General features: G+C 41.1%; 1 protein-coding gene across 1 annotated transcript in view; it reads left to right on the top strand.

Moving 5' to 3' along the window:
* TBC1D9 (TBC1 domain family member 9) overlaps nucleotides 1-20,033 on the top strand; it is a 135,185-nt gene extending 115,152 nt beyond the window's left edge. The window contains exons 15-22 of the mRNA XM_054484654.2: nucleotides 1,349-1,447; nucleotides 1,623-1,691; nucleotides 6,574-6,814; nucleotides 12,391-12,456; nucleotides 13,279-13,365; nucleotides 16,416-16,490; nucleotides 16,585-16,688; nucleotides 17,890-20,033. Coding sequence (XP_054340629.1) covers nucleotides 1,349-1,447; nucleotides 1,623-1,691; nucleotides 6,574-6,814; nucleotides 12,391-12,456; nucleotides 13,279-13,365; nucleotides 16,416-16,490; nucleotides 16,585-16,688; nucleotides 17,890-18,612 — 1,464 coding nt within the window. The 3' untranslated portion in view covers nucleotides 18,613-20,033. The remainder of the gene's footprint in view (nucleotides 1-1,348; nucleotides 1,448-1,622; nucleotides 1,692-6,573; nucleotides 6,815-12,390; nucleotides 12,457-13,278; nucleotides 13,366-16,415; nucleotides 16,491-16,584; nucleotides 16,689-17,889) is intronic.
* Nucleotides 20,034-27,937: the final 7,904 nt, after the last annotated feature.

Here is a 27,937-nt window from a genome sequence, read left to right as displayed (position 1 = left end):
CCAGCAGTATATAAGAGTTTTGGTTGCACCATATCTTTACCAACACTCGATGCTGTTTGTCAGCTTTTTCTTTATCCTTTAAATATGTGAAAGGAAAACAAAATCTCGGGACCCCAAACTCACTTTGCCAAAGGGAAAAGTTACGCTTGGAAACTGAGTCTTGCAAAAAGCTGCCTTTCCTTTTGTTCCTAGACAGATAGCTACAAGATAGAAGGCCTCGTGTCTCCCAAGGGGGCCTCCCTCACCCTGACAATGTAAATTAACAGCTCTTCATAGGTACAAGACCACGGAAGACTAGAAATCACCCCCACCTACTCCCCCCTACCCCGCCACCCTAAGATAAGGTCATATTTATCATCTTCCTCTACTGTATGTTTACTTTATCTTATGCAAAGTGCAGATTTACTGAGCGCCAGACAAATACAGAGTTGACTGTTCCCTCTACTCCACCTTTTCGCACAACATGATACCCTCCCTCTTTTTTCTCTTTCACCTTTCTTCCCCCTCTTGTCCCTTTTCCCCTTTAAATATCCAAGTCCTAAAAACCTCCCTGGAAAAAGTACAAGCCACATAGCCTACTGTGACTTGCATCTCTTTCCCAGGCATTTCCTCAACCTTGGCAAAATAAACCTCTAAACTGATTGAGACCTGTCTCAGATACTTTTTTGGTTTCCAAATATATTTAACGATTGCAGTCACTGCTTCCATGGGTTAAGTTTCATACTTTAAGCAGGGTTTCTTTGTCTTTCTTTTGCATCCCTAAGATATATAAAATCTTACAAATTCTTTCTCTGCCTTCAGATAGAAAGACTGGTTTGGCTTTTGACAACAAACATTCAGAGGGTACTAGGGAGCTTGAAGAGATGGCTAGCTCACAGTGTCTGCCATCAGGAGACACATAGCATGCATTTCTGGGCCAGATGGACAAATGCTCTTGAACCTACTGGTCAGGAGCAGGGAGCCTCACACAGGGTTAGAGGTTTCTTCCAATCTTCTAGTCTAGTTGTTAGCCTTAGACCTTTCTGCTAGTTGTGAAGATTCTTTCTTTGAAGCATTTGTTCATACACAAGTAGCCTTATTTAGCCGTTCTTGACAAACTTGATGACTTAAGGAAAATACATTTGACTCTGAAATTTAATTCAACTGCTGAGCTGCCTGAGAATTTCCAGATATTTATTTCTGATTGCTCGGTGGCTTTAAAACAGTAACTAAAGGTGTACTGTAGGATGCCCGTCACATGAGAAGTCATTTCTTTCATGTGTCAAGAGTGTGTTGCAGGCATTCTGCAGACAGGACATTGTGTGCTGTAAGAGATTTTTTCAGAGACACCAATATTGCTCCTTTACAGAAATTCGGAACTATCCGGGCAGATTTGATTGAACAGATGAGATTCAAACAGAGACTGAAAGTGATCCAGACACTGGAGGATACTACGAAACGCAACGTGGTAAGTCCTTTGAGAAGTAGCAGGCAACCTTTATCGTCTTCCTTCTTCACACTCCTGCTGGCTGTGGATTCCTGCCTGACAGAACTGAAAACAATTTGAAAGGGAAAAATTAGGGATTTTCCCAGCATGACACTTTTTGAGTTTGTGAAATTCATTTTGCTTAATATTTTTATAGGTACGAACCATTGTGACAGAAACTTCCTTTACCATTGATGAACTGGAAGAACTTTATGCTCTTTTCAAGGTGAGTTTCAAAGTAAATTCATGCCCATTCAAAGGAGTAAAGGAGTTCACCTTAATAATTCAGTTAGTTCTTGATTTTTTCTGTTAAATTAAGGGATAATATAAAAAGGAAGCTAGAGCCGAGAGTACAAAACTGGAGTACTTAACATGAAAATAAACATTCTTATAACCAGTGTAAGTTGATGTTTTAGTTACCTTGCACTCCATATAATATTCTAGTTGTTTACTTGAACCTAAAAAAATAGGTTATTGCTTCATAATACTTATTAAAAACAATGGTGATCAAGTTGAAGTGCTGCTTGAATTTATTGCAAATTGTGATCGCCTATGTTAAGCTATAAAAACACCCTTATGTAGTTAGAATAAAGTTGTTTAAATGCCCAAGGAAAACCATAATTGGTTAAATTTCTGTGATTTTCCTTTCCTAATTCAGCCCCTACCAATCTTTATTTTTTTATTTTTTTGAGACGGAGTCTCGCTCTTACTCTGTTGCCCAGGTACAGCTGGGATTACAGGCACACACCACCACACCCGGCTAACTTTTATATTTTTCTTTTTTCTTTTTTTTTTTTTTTAGTAGAGATGGGGTTTCACCATGTTGGCCAGGCTGTTCTTGAACTCCTGACCTCCGCCTCGACCTCCCAAAGTGCTGGGATTACAGGTGTGAGCCACCACACCTGGCCCCAATCTTGATTCTTATTAAGAAAGTATTATGGTCACAAATAAAGTACAGTTTTTTCTTTCGGAAAAATATATTTTTGTCATAGGTATCATCAGCATCAGAGGTTAAAATGTGATAACAGGAAAAAAAGTTTAAAATATGCCTTTTATGCAGGTGCCAGTTTCATCACAATTTCTAATTACCATCAGAACTAAATTTGGCTGTTTTGAGAATTGCAAAGATAGTACAGGAGGAAATAGAAACGAACATAAAAACCAGAGTTGAACACTGGTATTCTACATCTTACAGTCAGAAAATGTGGTTGCTTAGGACTGCACTTGCTGATGTCGCCCACTGCCTGTTCGCCACTGGAGGGCACCACTGTTTTATCTATGTTGGTGTCACTAGTGCCTGGTAAAGAGCACTAGTACTAATACTAGAGTCTCTGCCTTCGTAGGTGTTCCAAACGTGTGTGTTGAATTAATAGATAAATTAGTGATTAGTTCTCAATATAACACAGTCCCTGCATTCTTCTGATGAGGAAACTGAAGCCCAGAAAGATGGAGGCACACTGGGTGTCCAGGCTGGTTGGTGGTGCGCTTGGTGCAGCATCAGCATTATCAACAGAGTGGACAGGGGCGCCCCTGCCAGCCTGCATCCAGCACTTGAGGGTGCAGTCTCTGTGGTGTGCCAGCTCATGAATATTTTATTCGTACATGTTAAGCACCTGTAGCTAATTGTTCCACATAGTGTAAGTTGGCGATCTGTAAGGCAGGAGAAAACAATGATGCAATTAAGATCAGGTTTTTAAGGGTTGCTGAGGTCCAGAAGGAATCTTCTCAGGGCATGGGGGCAGGGCCAGGATTCTGGGGGGAGCTAAACGAAGTGGAAGTAGCAGCTGGAGGCAGCAAGAGCATGGACAGGTAAGAGAAAGGACTGTGACAGCGGACAGAGGAGGCCGACTCAGGGAAAGCAAAAGAAGGAGGACCGGGGCTGGCTGTACAGAAATCCTGGATCTGGAAGTCATTGAAATTACATCTTTTTTTTTTTTTTTTCTTTGAGATGGAGTCTCATTCTGTCACCCAGGCTGGAGTGCAATGACACGATCTCGGCTCACTGTAGCCTCGCCTCCCGGGTTCAAGCGATTCTCCTGCCTCAGGCTCCCGAGTAGCTGGGAGTACAGGTGCCTGCCACCATGCCCGGCTAATTTTTGTGTTTTTAGTAGAGGTGGGGTTTCACCATATTGGCCAGGCTGGTCTCGAACTCCTGACCTTGTGATCTGCCTGCCTTGGCCTCCCAAAGTGCTGGGATTACAGGCATGAGCCACTACTCTCGGCTGAAGCCGCATCTTAACCTGGGCACTGCTACGCTCTCTGGTCTGTGTACCTTCAGATAACAGCCGTGTCATTTGAACCCTGAGAATATGCTGAGGAAAGCACTTTTCTTATACTCAAAACCCTGCCCTAAGGGTGTGTTGACAACACAGGTTCCTCAGGTCTATTGAGGACCCAGAAGAACCTGAGACTCAGTTGGTGTCAGGTGGGACAGAGTCTCTTCTACTAAAGAATCCAGTATAAAACTTCAGTTATTGACACTTTGTGGAATCATTGTAACACTTTAGTTGGCTCTCATTCGTCTTCTCAAACATTTATTGAGTCATCACTATGTGTTAGTCACCCTGCCAGACTTTTTAGTACTTTAAAAAGCCAATTTCTAGAGCCAGGTGCAGTAGCTCACGTCTGTAATCCCAGGTACTTGGGAAGCTGAGGTGGGAGGGAGGAGTGCTAGAGCCCAGGAGTTCTAGACCAGCCTGGGCAACATAGCAAGACCCATCACTAAAAATATATATTTTTTTTACATTAGCCAGGCATGGTAGCATACATTTGTAGCCCAGAGGCTGACGTAGGAGGATCGTTTGAGCCCAGGAGGTTGAGACTGCAGTAAGTCAGGATCACACCACTGCACTCCAGCCTGGGCAACAGAGTAAGACCCTGTCTCTTAAATTTTTTTTAAGAAAGTCGATTTCTGGGTATTTTTCTGGAGATAGAAAGGAATGATGTAGTCTTCCTCCCAAGGAGCTTACTGCACAGACTTTTGGATAGAACTTGAGGAGAAAAGGTTAAAGAATGCACCTTAAGGCAGATTTCATGGAAAATGTGGTTCGGGGTCCTTTGCCCTGGTTTCTCTTGAACTCTTTCCAAATTAGCCCTTCTGTTTCAGTCTCTTGGCCCATAGTCCCCAAATGATGGTCTGTGGGCTCTCAGCAAGGAACAAGGGAGATAATCTGAAGGGCGTGTTTTATCCTAATGGTTGTGAGCACCATGAAAGTGCCTGCACCCATGTTCAGGCCAGGTTCAGAGCAACTTGGGGTGCTTAGGAGGAAATGCTTTGGGTAACCTTTGTCAACCGATGTAGCTCAGGTTAAGGGGTTCCCTCCCGGAGTATATCACCAACACCATGCTGCCCACAGAGGGCTGCTGGGCTCCCCTCATGCTCGTTCAGAGTACAGCTCAACCCGGCAGGCCACTCTGACCTCAGCTTCTGCCTCCCTGCCCCTGACACACCCACCTCCACCCTGCAGGCAGGAACGCAGTCCCAGGAATGCAGTCCCAAAGCCTGCGGAACTTTGACACAGTTTCCTTTATTCTCTCAAGGTCGCCTTGCAAAAAACCTGACTGGTTCTGCTCACCACCTCTCTTTGCTCCTCTCTTCCCTACTCCCACTCTTCTTTTTAGCTTTTTCACTACAATTCCCAATAAACAATTGTGAAAAGACATTGATCTTTGCTCCTTTTCTAAGGGAGAGCAAAATAGAAATACAACATACTCACAATTGACTCTGCTCTTTTTCAGAAACCCTAGGGAAAAGAGAAGGATTTTCAAAAGTAATTTTTCTTTCTTCTTTTTTAGTTTTATTTTTTTAAGACAAGGTGTTACTCTGTCGCCCAGGCTACAGTGCAGTGGCATCATCCCGGGTCACTGCAGACTTGACCTCCTGGGCTCAAGCTATCCTCCCACCTCAGCCTCCCAAGTAGCTGAGACTACAGGCATGTGCCACCATGCCCAGCTACTTTTTAAACTTTTTTTTTCGTAGAGACAGGGTCTCAATATGTTGCCCACGCTGTTCTCAAATTCCTGGGCTCAAGCGATCCTCCCGCCTGGCCTCCCAAAGTGCTGGGATTATAGAAATAAGCCGCTGCACCTGGCCAAAGGTGTTTTTTTTTTTTTTCTATTACCATATTTATTCATGCTTATAGTGAAATATTCAGACAATACAATATGGAAAAAGTAAAAACGAAGTCCTCCTTTTTATGCTCCTCCTTTCTTCCCCACCTGCCACCCAGAGTTAACTATAAGTGCCTGTGTGTGGTTGAGGGTGTTCTTTCAGAACTTTCTAGTGCGTGCTTTTTTGTGTGGTCTTCCTAAAAGGAGTGGATATTTCTACCAGAGTCACCATGACCTCATGAATAAAGAGGCTGCCTTTTTTCCAAGGCCAGCAACAGGAAGCTCTTTGCTGGGTCCAGATCTCTATTCTGCTCGCCAGAGTGGTTCCTATGCTGATAATTTTTCCAGAGCTATTTACAGATGTGTGAAATTGGATGACCACACACTTGTAGGTTGAATACTGTGTGACTGTGATCTTATTTATGTGATTTTGGTGAGCAGGGAAGCAGGGTGTTATGTATGATACATGGGACATTAAAGCGGGAGTTAAGAAACCCAAAATCTCATCATGATTCTGCTTTAACTAACTGGTTGGTTGACCTCATGTGAGCCACATAAAGTCTGGACTTTACCAGTGTCACCTAGAAAACAAGGTGGTCACATTACCTAAATTCCTATCTTTTTCGAGTAGCATTCTATTTAAGCTAAAAATTTTCTTTCTCTTTATGGGAGTTAGTTCTAAAATGTATGCAAGTGTATAGGTAAGGGGGAAGAGAATGTGGTGGGGGAGAGTTCCCTTTCTTTCTTCATCTACACCCAGTAGTTGCAGACCTTCCAGATGTAAACTGCAGAAATGGTTGGCATGGAGGCAGTGAAGGGCTGGTCAAATGGAGGTGTGTGTAGAAAACTAGGAGACCGAAGGGGCCCTGAGGCCACAGCCCTGCCCCAGGGGATGCACACAGATTGATCTAAAGCCCTTTCCAAACTGGAGGATGGGCCTTTTCTTTCTGGTATTTGCTGCAAAAGAGGGTCCCCAGTGATCATCCATTCTTTTTCAGGCAGAACATCTCACCAGCTGCTACTGGGGCGGGAGCAGCAATGCGCTGGACCGGCATGACCCCAGCCTGCCCTACCTCGAACAGTATCGCATTGACTTCGAGCAGTTCAAGGGAATGTTTGCTCTTCTCTTTCCTTGGGCATGTGGAACTCACTCTGATGTTCTGGCCTCCCGCTTGTTCCAGTTATTAGATGAAAATGGAGACTCTTTGATTAACTTCCGGGAGTTTGTCTCTGGGCTAAGTAAGGACGTGGTACTATTGCATGAGTTGGGATGGGATGACGGAGCTGTGCCTAGTGTTGCCCATGCTGCCCTCAGGGCTGCAGAAGCACAAGGGGAGGTTTGCAAACTGATTATAAAATGTGTTTTTCATGAACATAGTATATGGATAAATCGTTGCCTCTACATCAGACAGCCCTCAACACTAGTTAAAAATACATTATTAGAGAATTCACAAGACAATGAAATGCCAACATAAACACTGAAACCACAGACTGAGATAGTTTTCCAAGAGACAAATGTTTGGGTTGGTGGATTACTTCTATTTGACAAAAAAAATAGAATATTTTATTGAATATATTATATATAATTGCATAAAACATCTATTTCATAATGAATTTCATATGTAATATCTAGTTTCATAAAACATTACGAAATGTTTTTAATAAAGGAGCATCACGGCAGCCCTGCAGCCTAAATGGAAGTCTTTTCTCTCCCTTTTGCTGGGAGGAGGGACCTTCCAGCAGGAGCAGGCCCAGCCTCACCCCACACCTCACCACAGCGTGAGGGCAGCTACCCATCAGCTCCCTGTCTGGCTTGCTCACTGCCCTACATATGACTGCCTTTTTGGACTCTTGTTCCTTTTATAACTGGGCACAAAAGCTGCATGGTAGTGGAGCCTGGCCCACCTGACGTAAGGTTGAGAGTATAGCAGGCATTATGCCAGAATGAGGTAAGAACAATTTTTTTAAAATTCTAATTGTGCTGCGCTGTGACCTTGGGCCATATGCTTTAAAAAGAAGTACCCAAGGAAAAAGAAAATGTCAAGCATAGAGCCAGCATTTCTAAAGAATGTCTTTAATCTGTAAGAGTTATATCTAGAAGACATAAAGGCCAGAGGAAGCTGATGGTTTTTTAAAAAGGGAAGGGATGTAGGTAAGGTCCTTTGAGGTTACAACAGAAATTGTATAAACCATCTGTACACTTACAAGAGGGGACATGGGAGAACTCACGTTTATTTAGAGTGCAGATACTGTTGTGATACTTTAGAATTTTACTATATTAATCTAAACAACAGCTCTTAGGTATAATAACGATAGTGATAACTGACATTTATACAGCATTTACTGCATGCCTGGCACTGCCCTAATGCTTTTTATGTGCACAATTAGTGTGTATTTAATTTGTCTAAGGGCATGCAACTATAAAGTTTGTGTTTGATTCCACGTACCCAAGAGGCACAGTTTGTGCTGTTACTCTTATGCTTCATTACCTACCTGCTTGCTACTATTATCTCCATATTTAGCTAAAGAAATAGAAGCTCAGAAAAGTTAAAGTAACTTGTTGGAACATTAGTTTTTAGCAAACCAATAAATATCTGTTATTGAACTGAATTGAGAGGCACAGCTAGTACATGCTGGACGCAGGATTCAAACAACGGCTATCTGCCCTGAAAGCTTAATCTTTTCTCACTACTCTGTACTGAGGATAACAAAGGGGCATTTTTTAGGAAGAAGGAGGCAGTATTAATTTTTAATTACACAAGTGATATATAAGTACAGTCTGCTTTTTTAAAAAGTGGCACAAATCAGATAATGCTAAAGACCTGTTTGACCCTATGCTAATTTTTTTTTACTTCCAAGGTAATTACTGCTTGTCATATAGGTATCCATCAAAAGAGATATTTTTTTTAAAAAGTACCTTTAGGCAAAAATAAAGAGGAGGAAAAAAGAGACAGGTTCTACATGTAGAAAGTGACAGTAATAAATAAAAATATTTAATTTACTTAAATTCAGTCAACTCCAGTAAGGAGAATACTTTTTAAAATCTTCAAAAAGGAAAAAGGGGCTTGAAGTCCAGCATAGAGAAGACATTAGAAAAGAATATTTAGACTTCAAAATGCAGTTGAGTTCCTGGGCAAAGTAAACTTATACCCCAGATTAGTGGGAGAACTCTCAGATGTGGTTGCAGAGCTGTTGTCAGTTACATTGGTCAGTTATAGTTATGGAGATGGGAAAGTCAAGCAGAAATGAGAAATTCGGTCTGTGTTTAAAGAAACTAAAGAATGGGCCAGGCCCTGTGGCTCATGGCTGTAATCCTAGCACTTTGGGAGGCCGAGGTGGGTGGATCACTTGAGGTCAGGAGTTCAAGACCATCCTGGCCAACATGGTAAAACCCTGTCTCTACTAAAAATACAAAAATTAGCCAGGCGTGGTGGCAGGTCCCTATAATCCCAGCTACTCAGGAGGTTGAGACACGAGCATCACTTGAACCCAGGAGGCAGAGGTTGCAGTGAGCAGACATCATGCCACAGCACTCCAGCCTGGACGACAGAGTAAGACTCCATCTCAAAAAAAAAGAAAAACTAAAAAATGAATTTTGAAAAACATGTATCAGTAATTTTATGTCAATCCCCAGAGAGATCCCTCTAGAAATTACTAAACAGTTAGATGGTCTTTGTGGAATTAGAAATGAGGGGTTTCAGGCCGAGACGGGTGGATCATGAGGTCAGGAGATCGAGACCATCCTGGCTAACACGGTGAAACCAGTCTCTACTAAAATACAAGAAATTAGCCGGGCATACTGGTGGGCGCCTGTAGTCCCAACTACTTGGGAGGCTGAGGCAGGAGAATCACTTGAACCCAGGAGGCAGAGGTTGCAGTGAGCTGATACCATGCCATTGCACTCCAGCCTGGGCGACAGAGTGAGACTCCGTCTCAAACAAACAAACAAACAAATGAAGGGTTTCTGTTAGAAGCCATGAATTAGCTGTACTCTTTCCAACAGTGTGGCTGAAACTTAGAGTCTATAAACATAGCATAATGAGTCGTGATGCAGCCAGTCATTGGATAAATAATTCATTGTCAATGGAAAAGGTGAAAGTATATGGAAATTGGTGATTGTGTAACTGGCTGAACACTGCACCCAAAAGTGTGATGGGTAATAAGTTCATTTCAACTGAGAGAGCATTCACTAGTACCCTTGGGCCCAGTATTTGGACTCTTTGTGGTTGCATCCTTATTTGCACGATAGAGTTAACCATCAAAACTAAATGAAACAATTCAAGTAAAGTTGTAGAAGTGTGTCTGGCTCAAATAAATGTCGGTTATGATTATCACTATGATTATTACTCATTCTCCCCTACCGGACCCAGTGGACACCTTGAACCATGAAGGCAAAGAACACTTACTGAATGGGTGGGGCCACATGAAGGTGGAAGAGATAGCCAATATGTTAGATGACAAAAGTAGGTTTTTAAAAATTATGATAGGCAGAAATTGCAACTGAACCCAGGTTTGGCTATTCAACACTCGAAAAACAAACTCAAGAGACGAGAGTTTTTTGGGTGGGAGGAAAAGCAGGTTTATTCTGAGAGCCAGCAAATCACGACAATGGCAGACTAGCATCCTAAACTACCATCTTAATGTCAGTACAGATTTTAGGCTCGTTTTGTGTTAAGGGCAGGGGAATGAGGAGCAGTTGGGATCAAGAGGTGACAGACAACGCAGACATCTGGGCACCAGCAGGAGTCCGAGAAGGTTGGGAACTTCTTTGTCTTCAGTCAGGTTATAATGCTACTATGAATCTTTAACAAAACGGTTTTTTGCATACTTCTCCTTCAATTTCAGAGTTAATTTTTTTAAACTACATGATTGCTGTTTTTGCATATTATCTTAGTGCTGTAAAATTATCCTAGCCTACATGCAGGTAAAGGTCCCTTAAACAAAACTTGAATTAGTTATATTAGTTCTTTTGCTGTTTCACTGTTACAAAATGATTGGTGAAAAAAAAAGTGATAATGATAAATATAAGTTCTACATTTAAAGAAATAATTGTTAAAGAACTAGCTAGGATGTCTGCATGTAGTGTAATAGTGGTTTCCAGCATGGAATCTAGAGTCAGACAAATCCAGGTTCAAATCCTGGACCTGTCACTTACTTATGACCTTGAACAAATTAATTAACCTCAATAAGCCCAATTTTTCTTATCTGTAAAATAGGAGTAATAATTGTGCCCATTTTATAGAATTGTTATGAGATATAAGTGGGATTATACATATGAAATAATTGGCACAGGGCTTAACACAGAGTGGATGGTTAATGTCTCATTATTTTCATGATTAGTTTTATTAATCATGCAAACATCTGGGGGTTTAGTTAACCATATGATCATTAAGAAACTCCACTGTGAGAGTGTGAACAGTTGAATTCACACTTAGACTATACTAATGGAAGATTCAGGAACAGTTCCCCTGTTTCCTGGAGTGGCCAAGAGGCTTCTGAACTTATTCTAAAGGGATATTGATTGAGAAATTAGCACATAAGGTAGATGTGGATAATAATAGGGAAGGATATACAGATCACATCATATGAGAAAATTGAAGAAATTGGAAAGATCTAATCTGAGAAGATAAAGTTGCCCCAAAAAGATAAGCTTGAGGAAGACAGGACAGCTGTTCTTAAAATCTGAAGGATTGTTGTGTGGAAGAGGTGAGACACCCATTCTGTTTTGCTTTCAAGAGTGGGATAAGAGAAAGAGGAGTAGTTCTAAGCCATTTTTGAGTCGTGGACTCTTTGAGATCTGATAAAGACTATGGACATTTTCTTTCCCCAAAGTAACATATGCACATAAATAAAATTTTGCATTTTGAGGGGTTCACAGACTTCATAAAGTTGAGACTACAGGTTTTGAGGGTCATTAAACTAAAAATTACAGAAAAACTTTCAGTATTTAAAGAATACAGCTTGGAATGGAATGCCTCTGATTGTATTGAGTTCCCCATCTTTGAGAATGTTTCAGCAGATGCTGGAGTCCTGTCTCACAGGGGTGTGTGAGAGGAGATCCTACATTAAGCGGAAGGTCAGACAAGATAACCCGTAAGGTCCCTTCCAACCCAGATTATATGATCCCTATTTTTCTTCTTTTTCCAAATCTAATTTATCTTTAGGTGCTCTGAGAATATATATTTACAAAGGATTTTCTGGTTCTAGCAATAAATATGGACTTTGAGGGGAAAAGCAACAGGATTCTTCTGATTGAAGCTATGGTGATATAATGACCGATAGGTTCGGATAAATTAAGGAAATACTTAGGAGCTCAAAAACAATTAAAAAGGATTTCTAGAATGAGTAATTTGAAGTGATATCAAATACATCTTGAAATTATTTCTGAACTCTAATAGTTATTTAAGATGTTGTGCCCCAATCACATGACCTTTCTCATTAATAAAGCTAGTTTGTTAGGTGCCAGGCACTATTATAGGTGCTTAATATGTTTTAACACTTTTAGTTCTGACATTTCATGGAGTCCTGACATCAAGATCACTGGTAGAATCTTCCAATATCATCTCACCTTACAGAGGGGAAACCAAGGTACAAAGAGTTTAACTCTCCCAAGAGTACGTAGTACATGCAGAGGATTTGAAACCAACCATCGTGGTTCCTGAGCTCTTAACCCAAATAGGTCCTGGCCAGGCCTTTCACCACACAATTTTGTCTTGGTTGGAATGTGTATGAAGTAGACTTTTTAGGGGAACACTAGGCCTGGAGATTATTAGCACATGTGATGCATTTCACATTGGTACTCATGTGACTTCTAGGTGCTGCATGCCATGGGGACCTCACAGAGAAGCTCAAACTCCTGTATAAAATGCACGTCTTGCCTGGTGAGTGAGCTACATGGAGCAGTACATGTGTCTGTAACCATGACCTGGCTTGAAGTCTCTTTTTTAGGTGTAACCTGATCGTCCTCTTTTTTATATACACCATCATTCATGAGTCACTGAGAACTAACTGAACAATGACAATTTCCATAAGTTCTTGAATCAGCATGCACTTGATTGTATGGTCATTCACCTGTGTGAAGAGTGAGTTGTGGTAACAGAAAAGAGCAGGCAGGCATCTGCAAGAGAAAGAATAAATAGCACTTGGTAACACCTGGGATACAAGGATTGTGAGAGAGAAAAGGAGCATAGGAACATTGACAGGAACAAGTGGGGAAAATGGTGAGGTTTTGAGTTCAATTTTAAATAAGGTTGGTACCGGCTGGGATCTATCTAGCAAATACTTTTAAAAATGAGACGAGATTAGCATGAACAATAGAGGTAGGAGAAAACTAGATTTGGGAATTCTCTTTATAGCATACAGTTTCCTAAAATTTTGTTGATAAAGCATTATTCCATATAACTTGGAAAACTCTCCATACCACAGAAAATATGAAGGAACACTTTGATGTGGGGATGTTAAAAGGGAAGATGGAGTTAGAAAGGGAGTGACCCCCTCCACTAAGGTTTAGAGACAGTAGCCACTCAAGGCCCCTCAGTGACGTGACCACTAAGGTTTAGAGGCAGTAGGCACTCAAGGCCCCATCCCACCTTTGTAACTTTAGCTTTTCATCCCCACTTATGTCATTTTATTTAATAATTAAGCATACTTTCACTGGATCATGGCCCTACCAATATGAGAATTATGTTTCCTCCCCTCCCTAGAGCCATCCTCTGATCAAGATGAACCAGATTCTGCTTTTGAAGCAACTCAGTACTTCTTTGAAGATATCACCCCAGAATGTACACATGGTAAGTGACTTTTCTCACCAAAGATACTATATTTGTTTTCTATGGAGCCCTCCGTTATTGGAAAAAGACTTGCCTCCAAAGCTAGTCAGTCAAAGAAGTATGTAAATATGGTTGCCTAATTGGTTACTTTCCTTTCCAATTTTTGAGATTAGGCAACTGTTGGGCAGCAGGTACCTCAGCCCACTGAAGGAACCATGTACATTGTTTCCCAGTAGATTAGGAAACTTGTGTCCTATAGAGCTGTATACTTTGCTGCCCTCTTTCTGCTAGAATCAGCCTCATTAATAATATCCTGTTAGGCAGCCATCCAGAATTGGAACTAGCATTTCTGTCAGAAAGCATTCTCTTATATCTGTGTTTGCTCTATAGCAGAAGTTGGCAAACTATGGCCCGTGGGCCAAATCCAGCCCACCGCCTATTTTTTACAGCCTGTGAACTAAGAATGGTTTTTTACATTTTTAAATGGTTTTTAAAAATCAAAAGTAAAATATTTTTGCCACATGAAAAGTATATGAAATAGAAACTTCAGTGCCTATAAATAGTTTTGTTGGAAGACAGCCAAGCTCATTTATATATGTATTGCCTATGGCTGTTTTCGTGCTGCAGAATTGAGTGGCTAAAACAGAGACAATATGACCTACAAAGCTTAAAATATTCATTGTCTGGTCCTTTACAGAAGACATATGCTGACCCCTGCTCTCTGTGGATGATAGGTCTACAGAGATGTGATTCAACTCATGTATGTCTCCAAATTCATATATTAATTCATATACTGTTTTGTCTTACATTAATCTGGCATTGTCTTTTGGCTTGCTACTTCAGTAAGTTACTCACCTTCTAATTCATCATTAGGTCAACTTTATCAACTCACCTAAGTCCAAAAGTAAATGTAGGTTTCTCCTGGGTTCTTTTTCCTCTTAAGTTTTGCCATCCCCAAATATAGACCTGCTTTTAGACTGTAAGCACCAAAGTGATTTTTGTAGAGAGAGTGAGCCAGGCTCAGTCTTATGACTGGCAATACAGGTTGAAGGTAGGAGCTTTGGGCAGAACACTAGCTATGTATATTGTTATCTAGGTGAGTGCAGGCAGGTTCCTATGTAAGCCTCAGTTTCCTTGTGTGGAGAGTGGAGATGATAGCTATCATATTGGGTGTAATTAGGACCTAATAAGAGAATGTAATAAGACTTTTTGCATAGTGCCTTAGTGCATCCTACATATTCTTAATATTATATATTGAAAGTGATGGCAAAAACCACAATTACTTTTCACCAACCTAATATCATTTACATTTTGGCTACAAAATAGTAGTCACATTCTGGCTACAAAATGTTTGCCACACATTTCTTAGTAGACATTCATCTCAGAAAGGGATTCTCTTGTTTTAGAAATGCTTCAGAAATGGTCACATGCCAATAGCATGTAATATCATTGAAAGATGCTTTTTGAAGAAGGTTTTCCAATGCCAAAGGTACTATTGCTTTGCGTGGAAATGTGTCGGATTCAGGTAAAATAAGTAAGCCAAAGCTGTCTTAGAATCTTACCATATAAAGATAACTAATAATTAACCTTGAAATATTTCAGTTTTTTATTCAAATTATACACATACACACATACCACAGATATATGTGTATAAAACTGGGATTAAACTAGCTATATAGTTTTGTATCCTGCTTTTTTACTTAAAATCCAGTAAGAATATTACTTTGTCATTAAAATTTCTTTGAAAACGTGGTTTTTAAATGGCTATATAGTATCCACTGCATGGACTTACTATACATTAAATATTTTTTAAATATCCACTTGTTTCCTGCATCATTTTCAATAACATTAAGAGGGGAGGAATTTCCCAACAATATATAGTACACTTTCCTCACTGTGTCTTAAAAGCTGCTGAGATTAATTTGACACATAATACAGTAAAGGCCACATGTCTGCCTGACCAGCCAGCTTTGGGTGTTTGGAGAAGTGCTGGAATGCACCCTAACAGCTGACAAACTGCATGGGAAACGAAGGGCATTATACACCTCTCTGTTTTGAAGTCCCTATGTGCCCTGTAACGTCTTGTTTTAAGAAGACAAAACAGTTATAAGTGGGTTCCTTAAAAGTCATATTTTTGAAGTACCAAATTATAAATCTGAACTAGTTTTATAGCATGTAACATTTTAGCAAAAAAATTTTTTTCTCTCTTCTACCTACATAGATTTTAATTTCCTTAAAAGAGTGAGTTGTTGATCTTTTGCAGGGTCTGGCAAAAAAATCAGTCTCATATATGCAAAGTTAAATGATAATGTGGAAAAGACAGGAGAGAAATCAACATTCATTGGAGCAAGCACTACCATTTTTTAAGTACTAAAGGCTATGTGGCATTATCTCATTAATTTTTTTTTCTTCTTTGAGATGGAGTTTTGCTCTAGTTGCCCAGGCTGGAGTGCAATGGCACTCCATCTTGGCCCACTGCAACCTCTGCCTCCTGGGTTTAAGCAATTCTCCTGCCTTAGTTTCCCGAGTACCTGGGATTACAGGCACGTGCCACCACATCCGGCTAATTTTTGTATTTTTAGTAGAAACAGGGTTTCACCATGTTGACCAGGATGGTCTCGAACCCCTGACCTCAAGTAATCTGCCCACCTCGGCCTTCCAAAGTGCTGGGATTACAGACATGAGCCACGGTGCTTGACCCTCCATTAATTTTTTATTGTACACTGAACCCCAGCTGTGAGAAAGAATTCTGCGGAGGTCCTTTACCTGGAGATAGTGTTGTCAGATAAAATAATGAGACATGTAGTAAAATTTGAATCTCAGATACAAAATAATTTTCTTAGTATAAGTATGTCCCCTCTAATGTCACACTTATCCCCCCCAAAAAATTGTTGTTTATCTGAAATTGAAATTTAACTGAATGTTTTATTTTGTTTTGAGGAGTTTTTTTTGTTTGTTTGCTAAATCAGGCAACCCTACCTAGAGAGTCTTCTATTTTCCACTACAAATGCTAATTCCATGGTCATATTATATAACATTCTACTTTTTTCTTCTGAATTATTTCTTGGTAGTTGTTGGATTGGATAGCAGAAGCAAACAGGGTGCAGATGATGGCTTCGTTACGGTGAGCCTAAAGCCAGACAAAGGTAAGGATATTCTCTTCTATATGTTTACCTTCTTGCTGGTTGTACACTAGTTTTTTGGCCTGTAAGCACTTACTTCTTGACATTTGGGTTGTAGGGAAGAGAGCAAATTCCCAAGAAAATCGTAATTATTTGAGACTGTGGACTCCAGAAAATAAATCTAAGTCAAAGAATGCAAAGGATTTACCCAAACTAAATCAGGTAAGTGCTTAAAGTTCAAATCATTCACTTCAAACCTGGGCATTCTTTTTTCTATGACTGAAAAGTCATCGATAAATGTAGACTCAGTACCCCTCAAAAATAATAACTTTGGGGCCGTTAATTAGTATCTGTTTGGACCTATTTTGTGCATGTGTTTATGCATCAAAAATATGCTCCATTGTGAGAAAATGACTTCCTCAGAGGAAATGTGAACCACGACATATTCCATTTTGAGAGTAACTGCATCTTATTCCAATCATTAAAAATACCCTCAGATACTCCAAAGACAAACACATTGCTGTTTTCAGATCACCATGCTTAGCTATAAAGGTGTCTGCACATTTTCCTTAAAAACCTGGTGAAATGAGGAAGAAAAAAACAATATAAATAATTATAGGCTGAAAATGCTAAGTTTTGTAATCGAAGAACAGAAGTCATCTGGGTGGAGACCGAAGGCATTAAAATATTACTTCTGTCCAGGGAGATGGGGCATGTGTCATGGGAGGAGGGACTGGAGCTAACCTTGGAAAAATTGAGGTGCATGCTAAAGTGTGTAGATGTGAAAAGAGATGAGTCTCGGATTTCCTTAAGATGTTTCAAAAAGGAAAAAGAGAACAAGAAAAAAGTTACTGAGACAAATGTATGACATAGTCCTTCTTGACTCTAGGTGAGCTATACATGGATGTTTACTTTCTCATTCCGACTTTCATAGATGTTGGAAAATTTTCAAATTAAAAAAAATGGGAAAATAAGCTGGGTGTGGTGGCTCACACCTGTAATTCCAGCACTTTGGGAGGCCAAGGCAGGAGGATCACTTAGCCCAGGAGTACAAGACCAGCGTGGGTAAAATGGCGAAACCCCATCTCTACAAAAAACACAAAGATTAGCAGAGCATAGTGGTGTGTGCCTCGGGGGCTGAGGTGGGAGGATCACGTGAGCCCAGGATGTTGAGGCTGCAGTGAACCGTGATTGCACCACTGCACTCCAGCCTGGGCAACAAAGGGAGACCCTGTCTCAAAAAGAAATAAAAATTAAAAATGGAAACATCAATAAGAGACTTTAAACATGTTCACCCAGCCTAGGCTGAGGACTTTCCGGGGATCTTTAGGCATTCCCATTTAAATGGCTTTACAGTCCACTTCAGTGCTGCCTCTCTGCTCCCCCAAGATTTCACATTGTGTTTTTCCAAATCGCTTTTCAGGGGCAGTTCATTGAACTGTGTAAGACAATGTATAACATGTTCAGCGAAGACCCCAATGAGCAGGAACTGTACCATGCCACGGCAGCAGTGACCAGCCTCCTGCTGGAGATTGGGGAGGTCGGCAAGCTGTTCGTGGCTCAGCCTGCAAAGGAGGGCGGGAGTGGAAGCAGTGGGCCGTCCTGCCACCAGGGCATCCCAGGCGTGCTCTTCCCCAAGAAAGGGCCAGGCCAGCCTTACGTGGTGGAGTCTGTTGAGCCCCTGCCGGCCAGCCTGGCCCCCGACAGCGAGGAGCACTCCCTTGGAGGACAAATGGAGGACATCAAGCTGGAGGACTCCTCGCCCCGGGACAACGGGGCCTGCTCCTCCATGCTGATCTCTGACGATGACACCAAGGACGACAGCTCCATGTCCTCGTACTCGGTGCTGAGTGCCGGCTCCCACGAGGAGGACAAGCTGCACTGCGAGGACATCGGAGAGGACACGGTCTTGGTGCGGAGCGGCCAGGGCACGGCGGCACTGCCCCGGAGCACCAGCCTGGACCGGGACTGGGCCATCACCTTTGAGCAGTTCCTGGCCTCCCTCTTAACTGAGCCTGCCCTGGTCAAGTACTTTGACAAGCCCGTGTGCATGATGGCCAGGATTACCAGTGCAAAAAACATCCGGATGATGGGCAAGCCCCTCACCTCGGCCAGTGACTATGAAATCTCGGCCATGTCCGGCTGACACGGGCGCCTTCCCGGGGGAGTGGGAGGAGAGGGAGAGGAGGGACTTTTTTATGTTCTTCTGTGTTGAGTTTTTTTTTCTTTTTTTCTTTCTTTTAAATTAAATATTTATTAGTACCTAGCTTGAAGCCTAGTGTTTTCATAATGTAATTCAATGAAAACTGTTGGAGAAATATTTAAACGCCTCAATGTAGGTACAGTACACTCTTGTTGCGGGGAGGGGATTTACCAGAATACAGTTTATTTCGTGAATTCTGAAAAACAAAAAGATGAATCTGTCAGTGATATGTGTGTATTACAACTTATTAATCTTGCTGTTGAGCTGTATACATGGTTTAAAAAATAGTACTGTTTAATGCTAAGTAAGGCAGCAGTCATTTGTGTATTCAGGCTTTTTAAATAAAATTAGAGCTGTAAGGAAAATGAAAAGCCACAAATGCAAGACTGTTCTTAAATGGAAGGCATTATCAGCGAGGGTAAATCCTATACCACTTTAGGAAGTATTAAAATATTTTTAAGATTTGAAATATATTTCATAAAAGTCCTCTATTCAAAATCATATTCCACAGATGTTCCCCTTCAAAGGGAAAACATTTGGGGTTCTAAACAGTTATGAAAGTAAGTGATTTTTACATGATTCCAGAATAACACTTGTATTTGACCAATTTAGGCAGATACCAGACCAATTTTGCATTTAAGAAATTGTTCTGATTATTTACGTCAACTCATTAGAATTCAGTGAAAAGTAACAGTCTTTTGTCACAGAGAATCTGAAAGAAGCAGCAAAGACAGAGGGCTCATGACAGGTTTTTGCTTTTGCTTTGCGTTTGTTTTTGAAAGAGTAAAAGCACTGACGCTTCTGATACTGGATGTTTAGCTTCTTACTGCAAAAAAAAGCATAAGTAAAAGTCAACTTTACCATTTCCGTATTCTCCATAGATTGAAGAAATTTATACCACATATCGCATATGACCATCTTTCCATCAAATCAATGTAGAGATAATGTAAACTGAAAAAAAATCTGCAAGATAATGTAACTGAATGTTTTAAAAACAGAACTTGTCACTTTATATAAAAGAATAGTATGCTCTATTTCCTGAATGGATGTGGAAATGAAAACTAGCGCACCTGCACTTTGAATTCTTGCTTCTTTTTTATTACTGTTATGTTTTTGCTTTTTACAGATGTTGGACGATTTTTTCTTCTGATTGTTGAATTCATAATCATGGTCTCATTTCCTTTGCTTCTTTGGAATATTTCTTTCAACACATTCCTTTATTTTATTATACATTGTGTCCTTTTTTTAGCTATTGCTGCTGTTGTTTTTTATTCTGTTTACAGGATGATTTTTAAACTGTCAAATGAAGTAGTGCTAACCTCAAATAGGCTAAATGTGAACAAATAAAATACATCAAATACTCAGATACAGCTTTTTATGTTTGTGCTTGAGTTCCTGCCTAAGGCAATAACATTATTCTTTTGACAACTTTTGCAGGGGAAATTGTATCAGGCAACCATTTTGATTAAGTAAATAAATTTTATAGGCAAACATATATAGAGAAATACAATTTGTAGTATATCAATGACTATATTTAAGGAATATAATTGTTATCAGTTATCTAACTTAAAATGCTTATCCATAATGATCAGTGATTTTGAGCTTTTTAAAATATGCTTGTTGGTTGCATGTCTGTCTTCAAAACCACAATGAGATACCATCTCACACCAGTCATTAAAAAGTCAAAAAAGAACAGATGTTGACGAGGTTGTAAAGAAAACAACACAAATATACCATTGGTGGGAGTGTACCTTAGTTCAACCATTGTAAAAAGCAATGTGGCAATTTCTGAAAGAGCTAAAAACAACTACTATTCAACCCAGCCATTACTGGGAATATACCCAGAGGAATATAAATCATTCTGCTATAAAGACACATGCATGTGAATGTTCATTACAGCGGTGTTCACAATAGCAAAGACATGGAATCAATCTAAATGCCCATAATGGCAAATTGAATAAAGAAAATGTGGTATATATACACTATGGAATACTATGCAGCTATAAAAAACAAGATCATGTATTTTATGGGAACGTGGATGGAGCTGGAGGCCGTTATCCTTAGCAAACTAATGCAGGAGCAGAAAACCAAATACTGCATGTTCTTACTTGTAAGTGGGAGCTAAGTGATGAGAACACATGGACACAGAGAAGGGAACAACACACACTGGGGGCCTCCTTGAGGGTAGAGGGTGGGTGGAGGGAGAGGAGCAGAAAGAAATAACTATTGGTTAATAGGCTTAGTACCTGGGTGACAAAATAATCTGTACAACAAACCCCCATGAAACTAGTTTACCTATATAACAAACCTTCATATGTACCCCTGAACCTAAAATAAAAGTTAACAAAAATACTCATTCCATGTAAGTAATAACGGTGAAAATGCGTCTGTTTAATCCTTATTAGCACGCTGTGATGCCATTTGGTTTAATCAAGTAGTCATTTATTGGACTCTAAGACTATTACACGTGACTCCATGTGTTTTTATCTTTGAGGTCTTAAATATGCCTCAAGAAATAACTGCAAAATCTAATACTTTCACCCACCTGTACTTTGCCAAAATCAAAGATAGCATTGAGCGGGAAATAAGAGTGTTTTGTTTAAATGTGTAGCCCTGGATATAGAAGAGGAGCCAGCATTTTCCATCGTCATTAAGAAAGTGACAGTAAATGAGGAGCAAGTCCCTCTGAAAGCCTGTCTCTATTAATATGCTGAGAATTCTGTTGCAATCTTGTCCTTATTCGTTCAAGCACATCATAGTGCTTTTCATCACAGCAGCAATATACTGCATAATGGCAGGTTTTAGTCTGTGTTTACTTCTAAAGGATGCACAGGGAGGAGCCTGAACCCTTGAGCTGAAATTTCCAGCTTAGTCTATGAGACAAATAGGCTCGTCAGCTCATTCACTGCATCAGAAGAACATCCTGGGGGAATTATTTTGCCCTCAGCTTCCAGAAGACAGGTGATACATTTCTAGTTGTTCATGGTTGTGTTATGTACTTTTCGTGTCTCCATGGATTATTCTCTTTGATTTCAACTTGTGATTTACCATCTTCTGTTTTTTGGGGGGTTTTTGTTTGTTTTGTGGGGGTTTTTTTTGTTTGGTTTTGTTTTTTGTTTTTGTTTTTGAGACAGAGTTTTGCTTTTGTCACCCAGGCTGGAGTGTGATGGCACAGTCTCAGCTCACTGCAACTTCTGCCTCCGAGTTCAAGCAATTCTCCTGCCTCAGCCTCTGAGTAGCTGGGATTACAGGTGCCCGCCACCATGCCCAGCTAATTTTATATTTTTAGTAGAGATGGGGTTTCACCATGTTGGCCAGGCTGGTCTCGAACTCCGGACCTCAAGTGATCCACCCGCCTCGGCCTCTCAAAGTGCTGGGATTACAGACATGAGCCACCATGCCCGGCCATTATCATCGTCTCTAGCCACTTTACCCCCAGCTCTGTCAGTCCTTCCTATGCTCATATAATAATGATGACACCAGTGCAGAGGAAGGGCTCAGTCTCTATATCCCAGTGAGGTTCCTGGTCCAGAGCACTGGGTCCTGGCCTCAGTGGAGCTTTCACATAAGAACAAGCAAAAGAGAAAGCTACTGCTACAGAAAAGGAACAAAGCAAACCGTGCAGAGTGTGCATGCGGGGAAGGGATGATGCCAAACCACAGATCTAAGGATATCAGGATATCACTGCTTAAGCACCACTTTGAAGCTGATTCTAGGGAAGAGCAGGATAAGCTATGTGGTAGAACCACAAAGAGAGCCACGGGCAATAAGGAGGCTCATGTCCCAACAGCATCCTCACCCCCACCAAGGTGACGCAGGCCGAGCACCCTGGCTTCTGGGCACAGGGCAACTCCCGCAGCCTGCTCTCTTCAGGGCAAACCTCTTTAGGAAGGGTGGTGAGGTTTCTCCTCCTCATTTTCCTGGCCCCAAAGACTCTATAGGAACCTCCCGATCTCGGTAGAGTAGCCTTGGTCTGGTCTCCCGCTGAAGCTTTGTCCAGGAGCCTGAACTTAAAGAGATTCTGCTTCTTGAACCTAGCAGGGAAACTGAAGTGGAGGTGTTGGCAGCTGCCTTATTTCCACTTTCGGTTAAGGGCTGCTGTGGTTGTGTATTCGTCATTACCCATCCTGTAAAAAGGCTCTTTTGTTACAGATTCAACTTCTAACCTGAAAAGAATAACAATTGATGTGTTGAGTAGAAAGCATTTCATACTATTTTCTGCTTTAAAATGACTCCTTTACATAATGTTTAGGCCCCTGTGCCTTTTGTTTAACATGCTCTTGACAGTCTAATTCTTTAAAAGGAAAGCACAGGAGTCAGACAAAGGAATTTATCGTTAGACACAAGTGAGTAGAGTAGGCTAAGACTAGGATTCTCTTTCTGTGGGCTTTGTTAATACGATCGGCTGCCAGGCAGACAAGTCTGCACTGCAGCTAGAGGCAGATGGCAGAGGGCCAAGCTGTAGATTATTAGGGCTTCCTGGATTCATAACTACTTCCTCCCCTCACCCTTCACAGAGAAGCCAGAAGAACTCTGCAAAGCTATATCCTGTAGCTCTTAGAATACCTGAAGGAAAAAGTAACAGCTAGATTCATGCCACATCCTAGAACTGGCCTGGAAATAATCTTTTGAGCCCTAGAATAGGTCTGGTGAATTCATTCATTTCATGACTATTGACCACTTACTATGTGAGATATTATTTTAGGCCCTGAGGGTACAGCAGCAAATGACAATGACCAAAAACAATCCCTGTCCTTAAGGGAAATTCTATTTTAATAAGGGAGACAGACTACAAGCAAGGTAAGTACCATATCTGTTATGTTAGTGGCATATGCAATAAAACAAACACAGTGGGGAACCTAGGTTAGAAATGCTGGGCTTGGGAAGGTGGTGAAATTTTATATGGGGTGATTTGCGAAGACCTTTCACAGAAGATGACTGTTTAGTAAAAGCCAAGGGAGCAAGCCATGCAGATGAGATGACTGGAGAAGAGCTTTGCAGACAGAAGAAACCGCAAGTGCAAAGGCCCAATAGTGGGAGTGCGCCTGGTAAGTTTGAGGGACATCAAGGAAGCTGTGGATGGAGCAGAATGAGTGAGGGGAGGTGGTGGGCAATGATGGCAGAGAGGTAATAAGTAACCAACGACAAAATGGCCCTTAACTCTGAGGGAGACGGCAACCACTGAAGGGTTCTGAGCAGAGGAGAGACACGACCCGACCAAGGCTTTAAAAATAATTCTGGCCACTATCATGACAGTAAGTAGAAGCACAAGGATAGAAGCAGGCAGACCACTTAGGAGGTCTTAGCAGGAACCCAAGTAAGCAGGAACCCAAGTAACTTAGGAGGTCTTAGCAGGAACCCAAGTAAAAGTTGGTGATGACTTTTTCACCTACCCTCACTTCTGAGGCCTAGAAGGAGTAGAGGGGCACATCCCTCATATCCTAATGGTCAAAGCAGGCACAGGCCAGGTCAGAAAGGGAGATGGATCCTACCTCTCAATGAGAGACATGTCAAATAATTGCTGTCCTCCTCTGTTCTGCCACATCGACCATTCTTCTGGATTTTCCTGGGCCTTCTTGGATATTCACTAAATATTTTAGCATCTGGCTCATAAATTACTTTTCTGCCCCAGTTTTTGCTACCATTCAGGGAACTTCTACATCTAAACCAAGAACCCAGAAAACACTTTAACCTTGATTTCCTGGATTCCTGTGATTTTCCATCCCCTGCTGTGTCTTATAAATATGAACTCATACCTTTTCACGTCTGTCATTCCCAGGACACTTGCCTACAGCACTTCTAGTCCTTCAACTCCTCTGTTAATCCATGAGATCTCGCACTGATTTTCCTATTGAGATATGATCCTGTGGTCATCTCTTTCACCACTATCTTTTCAGCTCTCTCAACTCAATTTGCCCGGATCCTCTGCATCTGCCATCTGTCCTCTGCAGTGGTTACTCTGTAAACCCCAAATCAGGAATTGTTATAAGCATCTGCCTTCTTCACTCACATCTGGGCTGCTGAGTAGCAGACACTGCTAGAGGTGAAAACATTTACATGATATAGATTTGTACTACTCCAATTTTATGATTTTTATCTTCAGATAGGTCCTGAATGCCAATTAGCAATCCATGATTGTTCCATGTCCCTGATCCAATCTTCCTAATCCCCCAAATAGCTATTTTAATTCTTTACTAGTCTCATCAAACCCCCTAATCCCACACCTGCTTCCTCTTAGATGAAAATTTGATTCTCAGTTAACAGAAATAATTGGAGCTATCAGTTGCAGCTCTCAACTCTGAGCCCCTCAAGTGCAAATGTGTCTGCACCTGCAATCTACTTTTCTCCCTCCTCCATGTTGGAGGAAAATTCAGCACTCTTTAACCTCTTTTATCTTCAATATCTTCTTCACAATAGCCTCAGGTTGTAAGAATATTTACTCAATCCCTTAACTTTGTAACATACTAGTTATTGACTTATCTAACTGCATCACAACCAAACATGAAAGAGTGGTATTATCTTACTACCTCTGTTTCTTCACTTCCAGTCTAACTTCAGTGCACTTCGGCATGGATTTACCATTGCACTGAAACTGCTCTTGCTGAGGGCAAAAATGGTTTCCTAATTGCTAACTCCAATAGATCTTGATTCTTAACTTACTTCCTCTTTCTGTGGTATTTAGATCTTTTGACACTCCCTCATTAAAATGATCTCCTCCTTTTCAAGGTGTCTGTGACACCAATATCTTTGCAATTCCCCTTTGTTTATCTAATAAATTCACCGTGAATTTTCCTGGGCTGCATTCCTTTGCCCACCTCTTACATGATGGTCACCACAAAGATCTTCCCAAAGTGCTCCTTTCTCATTGCTTGCCCTGAAAGAGTGCACCCACTTCAATAACTTCAACCCCTATCTGTCTGCTACTGACTCCCAAATACTAAGTCAGCTCAGGCTTCTCTCTGGAACTGTTTCATTTAGTCCATATGTATTGAGTGCCTTGGGTGTTCCAGGCTCTGTGTCATGTGCTAATAACAGCAGTGACAATGAACAAAAGAGGCACAACGATGCTCTCACTTCCTGAACTTATATGCACTTCAAAAACTGGACTCTTTTCTCCCCATAAAGTTTCCCTTTATTATTCCCTATTTAATTAATAACAGCAATATCCGTGTAGTAACTGAAGCCAGAAATGTATGTCATTCTTGATTCCTCCCGGTTGTTGTTTATGACCCCCTATTCTTTTTTTTTTTTTTTTTTTTTTTTGAGACGGAGTCTCACTCTGTCACCCAGGCTGGAGTGCAGTGGCATAAGCTCAGCTGACTGCAGCCTCCACCTCCGGGATTCAAGTGATTCTCCTGCCTCAGCCTCCCGAGTAGCTGGGACTACAGGTGCACGCCACCACACCTGGCTAAGTCTTATATTTTTAGTAGGGGCAGGGTTTTGCCATGTTGACCAGGCTAGTCTCAAACTCGTGACCTCAGATAATCTACCCACCTCAGCCTCCCAAAGTGCTGGGCTTACAGGCATGAGCCACTGTGCCCAGCCCCTATCCATTATTTTTTTTATTTTTTATTTTTTATTATTATTTTTTTAGATGGAGTCTCGCTCTGTCACCCAGGCTGGAGTGCAGTGGCACAATCTCGGCTCACTGTGAACTCTGCCTCCTGGGTTCACACCATTCTCCTGCCTCAGCCTCCCGAGTAGCTGGGACTACAGGCGCCCGCCACCACACCCGGCTAGTTTTTTGTATTTTTAGTAGAGACAGGGTTTCACCATGTTAGCCAGGATGGTCTCGATCTTCTGACCTTGTGATCCACCTGCCTCAGCTCCCCAAAGTGCTGGGATTACAGGCATGAGCCACTGCACCCAGCCCCATTATTTTTTATAAACACCATTCAATCTCTGCTCCTCGGTCTATTCTCAATTATACTGACAGTCCAGCTTTGTATCTGGCGATAGGTTCAGAAGGGTTTTATTAGGTTTATATATTAATATTTGATCTATCTCTTCAGTCCAGACTGTATTTGTATAGGTTATCCTTAAGCAAAAGTATCAATCCTATTACCTTCATATAACAAAAGGAAATTGATTGGTTTTTACTTAAAACAAAACAAAACATTTCTTGGCTTGTTGTGGATTGAGCAGGCTCTAAGCATCTTGCTTCTTCTTGACACCTTTGCCCAATATCTGATGATCCAACTGCCTCAAAGTGTGACCCAAAGGGAGAACTCAGAGGTTGGTGCTCTGATGGAAGCTTACATATGCATTTATAGTCCCTGACCTTGGCAACTGTAATAGTTTCCTTAATTGGGTCTGCTTTCAGTAACCGGAAGGCAGTCATTCATTTTTTCTTTTTTTTTAACTCTTAAGTTCAGTGGTACACGTGCAGGTTTGTTACATAGGTAAACATGTGTCATGGAGGTTTGTTGTACAGGTTATTTCATCACCCAGGTATTAAGCCTGGTATCCATTAGTTATTTTTCCTGATCCTCTCCTTCCCTCCCACCTCCACCCTCCAATAGGCCCTAGTGTGTGTTGTTCCGTTCTATGTGTCCATGGGTTCTCATCATTTAGCTCCCACTTATAAGTGAGAACATGCAGTATTTGGTTTTCTGGTCCTGGGTGAGTTTGCTAAGGATGATGGGCTCAAGCTCCATCCATGTCCCTGCGAAGACATGATCTCATTCTTTTTATGGCTGCATAGTATTCCATGATGTATATGTATCATATTTTCTTCATCCAGCCTATTCACAATAGCAAAGACATGGACTCAGCCTAATACTGCATCAATGATAGACTGAAAGGCAGCATTTCAAAAAGGCCCTTTGGCTATTTGTCAATCTGTGTGTGATATAATTACTCTTCTAATTGTTGGCAAGCAAGACAGAAATGGGCAAGTCTGTAAATTCATCATGTCACACTTTCCTATGTGTACATGAATGTTTGTAGCAAGCGTTTGAAACAAATTTTTTGGATTGCAACAAAGGTTGCTGGATTGTTGCCATTTTATTTTTTGCCCCTAGTCCTCCCTCTCACACTCCTCAGTTATTCTTTTAAACTACCTCTTAGGTGATCTTTTGAAAACTTTAATGTAATCATGTTTTCCTCTGTTTTAAGCCTCTCACCATCCCACCTTTCTACAGGATAATAGACAAGCATATGCAAAAGTTTATGATCAGTCACTACCTATGTGTATACTATTTCTCAACACTGGTTGGTGTTCTAACAGGTAAAGGACCAAAAATATCCAAGGTATTATAGTATATTC

The sequence above is a fragment of the Pongo pygmaeus genome, chromosome 3 (assembly GCF_028885625.2).
Source record: "Pongo pygmaeus isolate AG05252 chromosome 3, NHGRI_mPonPyg2-v2.0_pri, whole genome shotgun sequence".
Lineage (NCBI taxonomy): Eukaryota > Metazoa > Chordata > Mammalia > Primates > Hominidae > Pongo > Pongo pygmaeus.
Note: the sequence above shows the minus strand (reverse complement) of the source record. Positions and strands in the feature narration are given on the sequence as shown.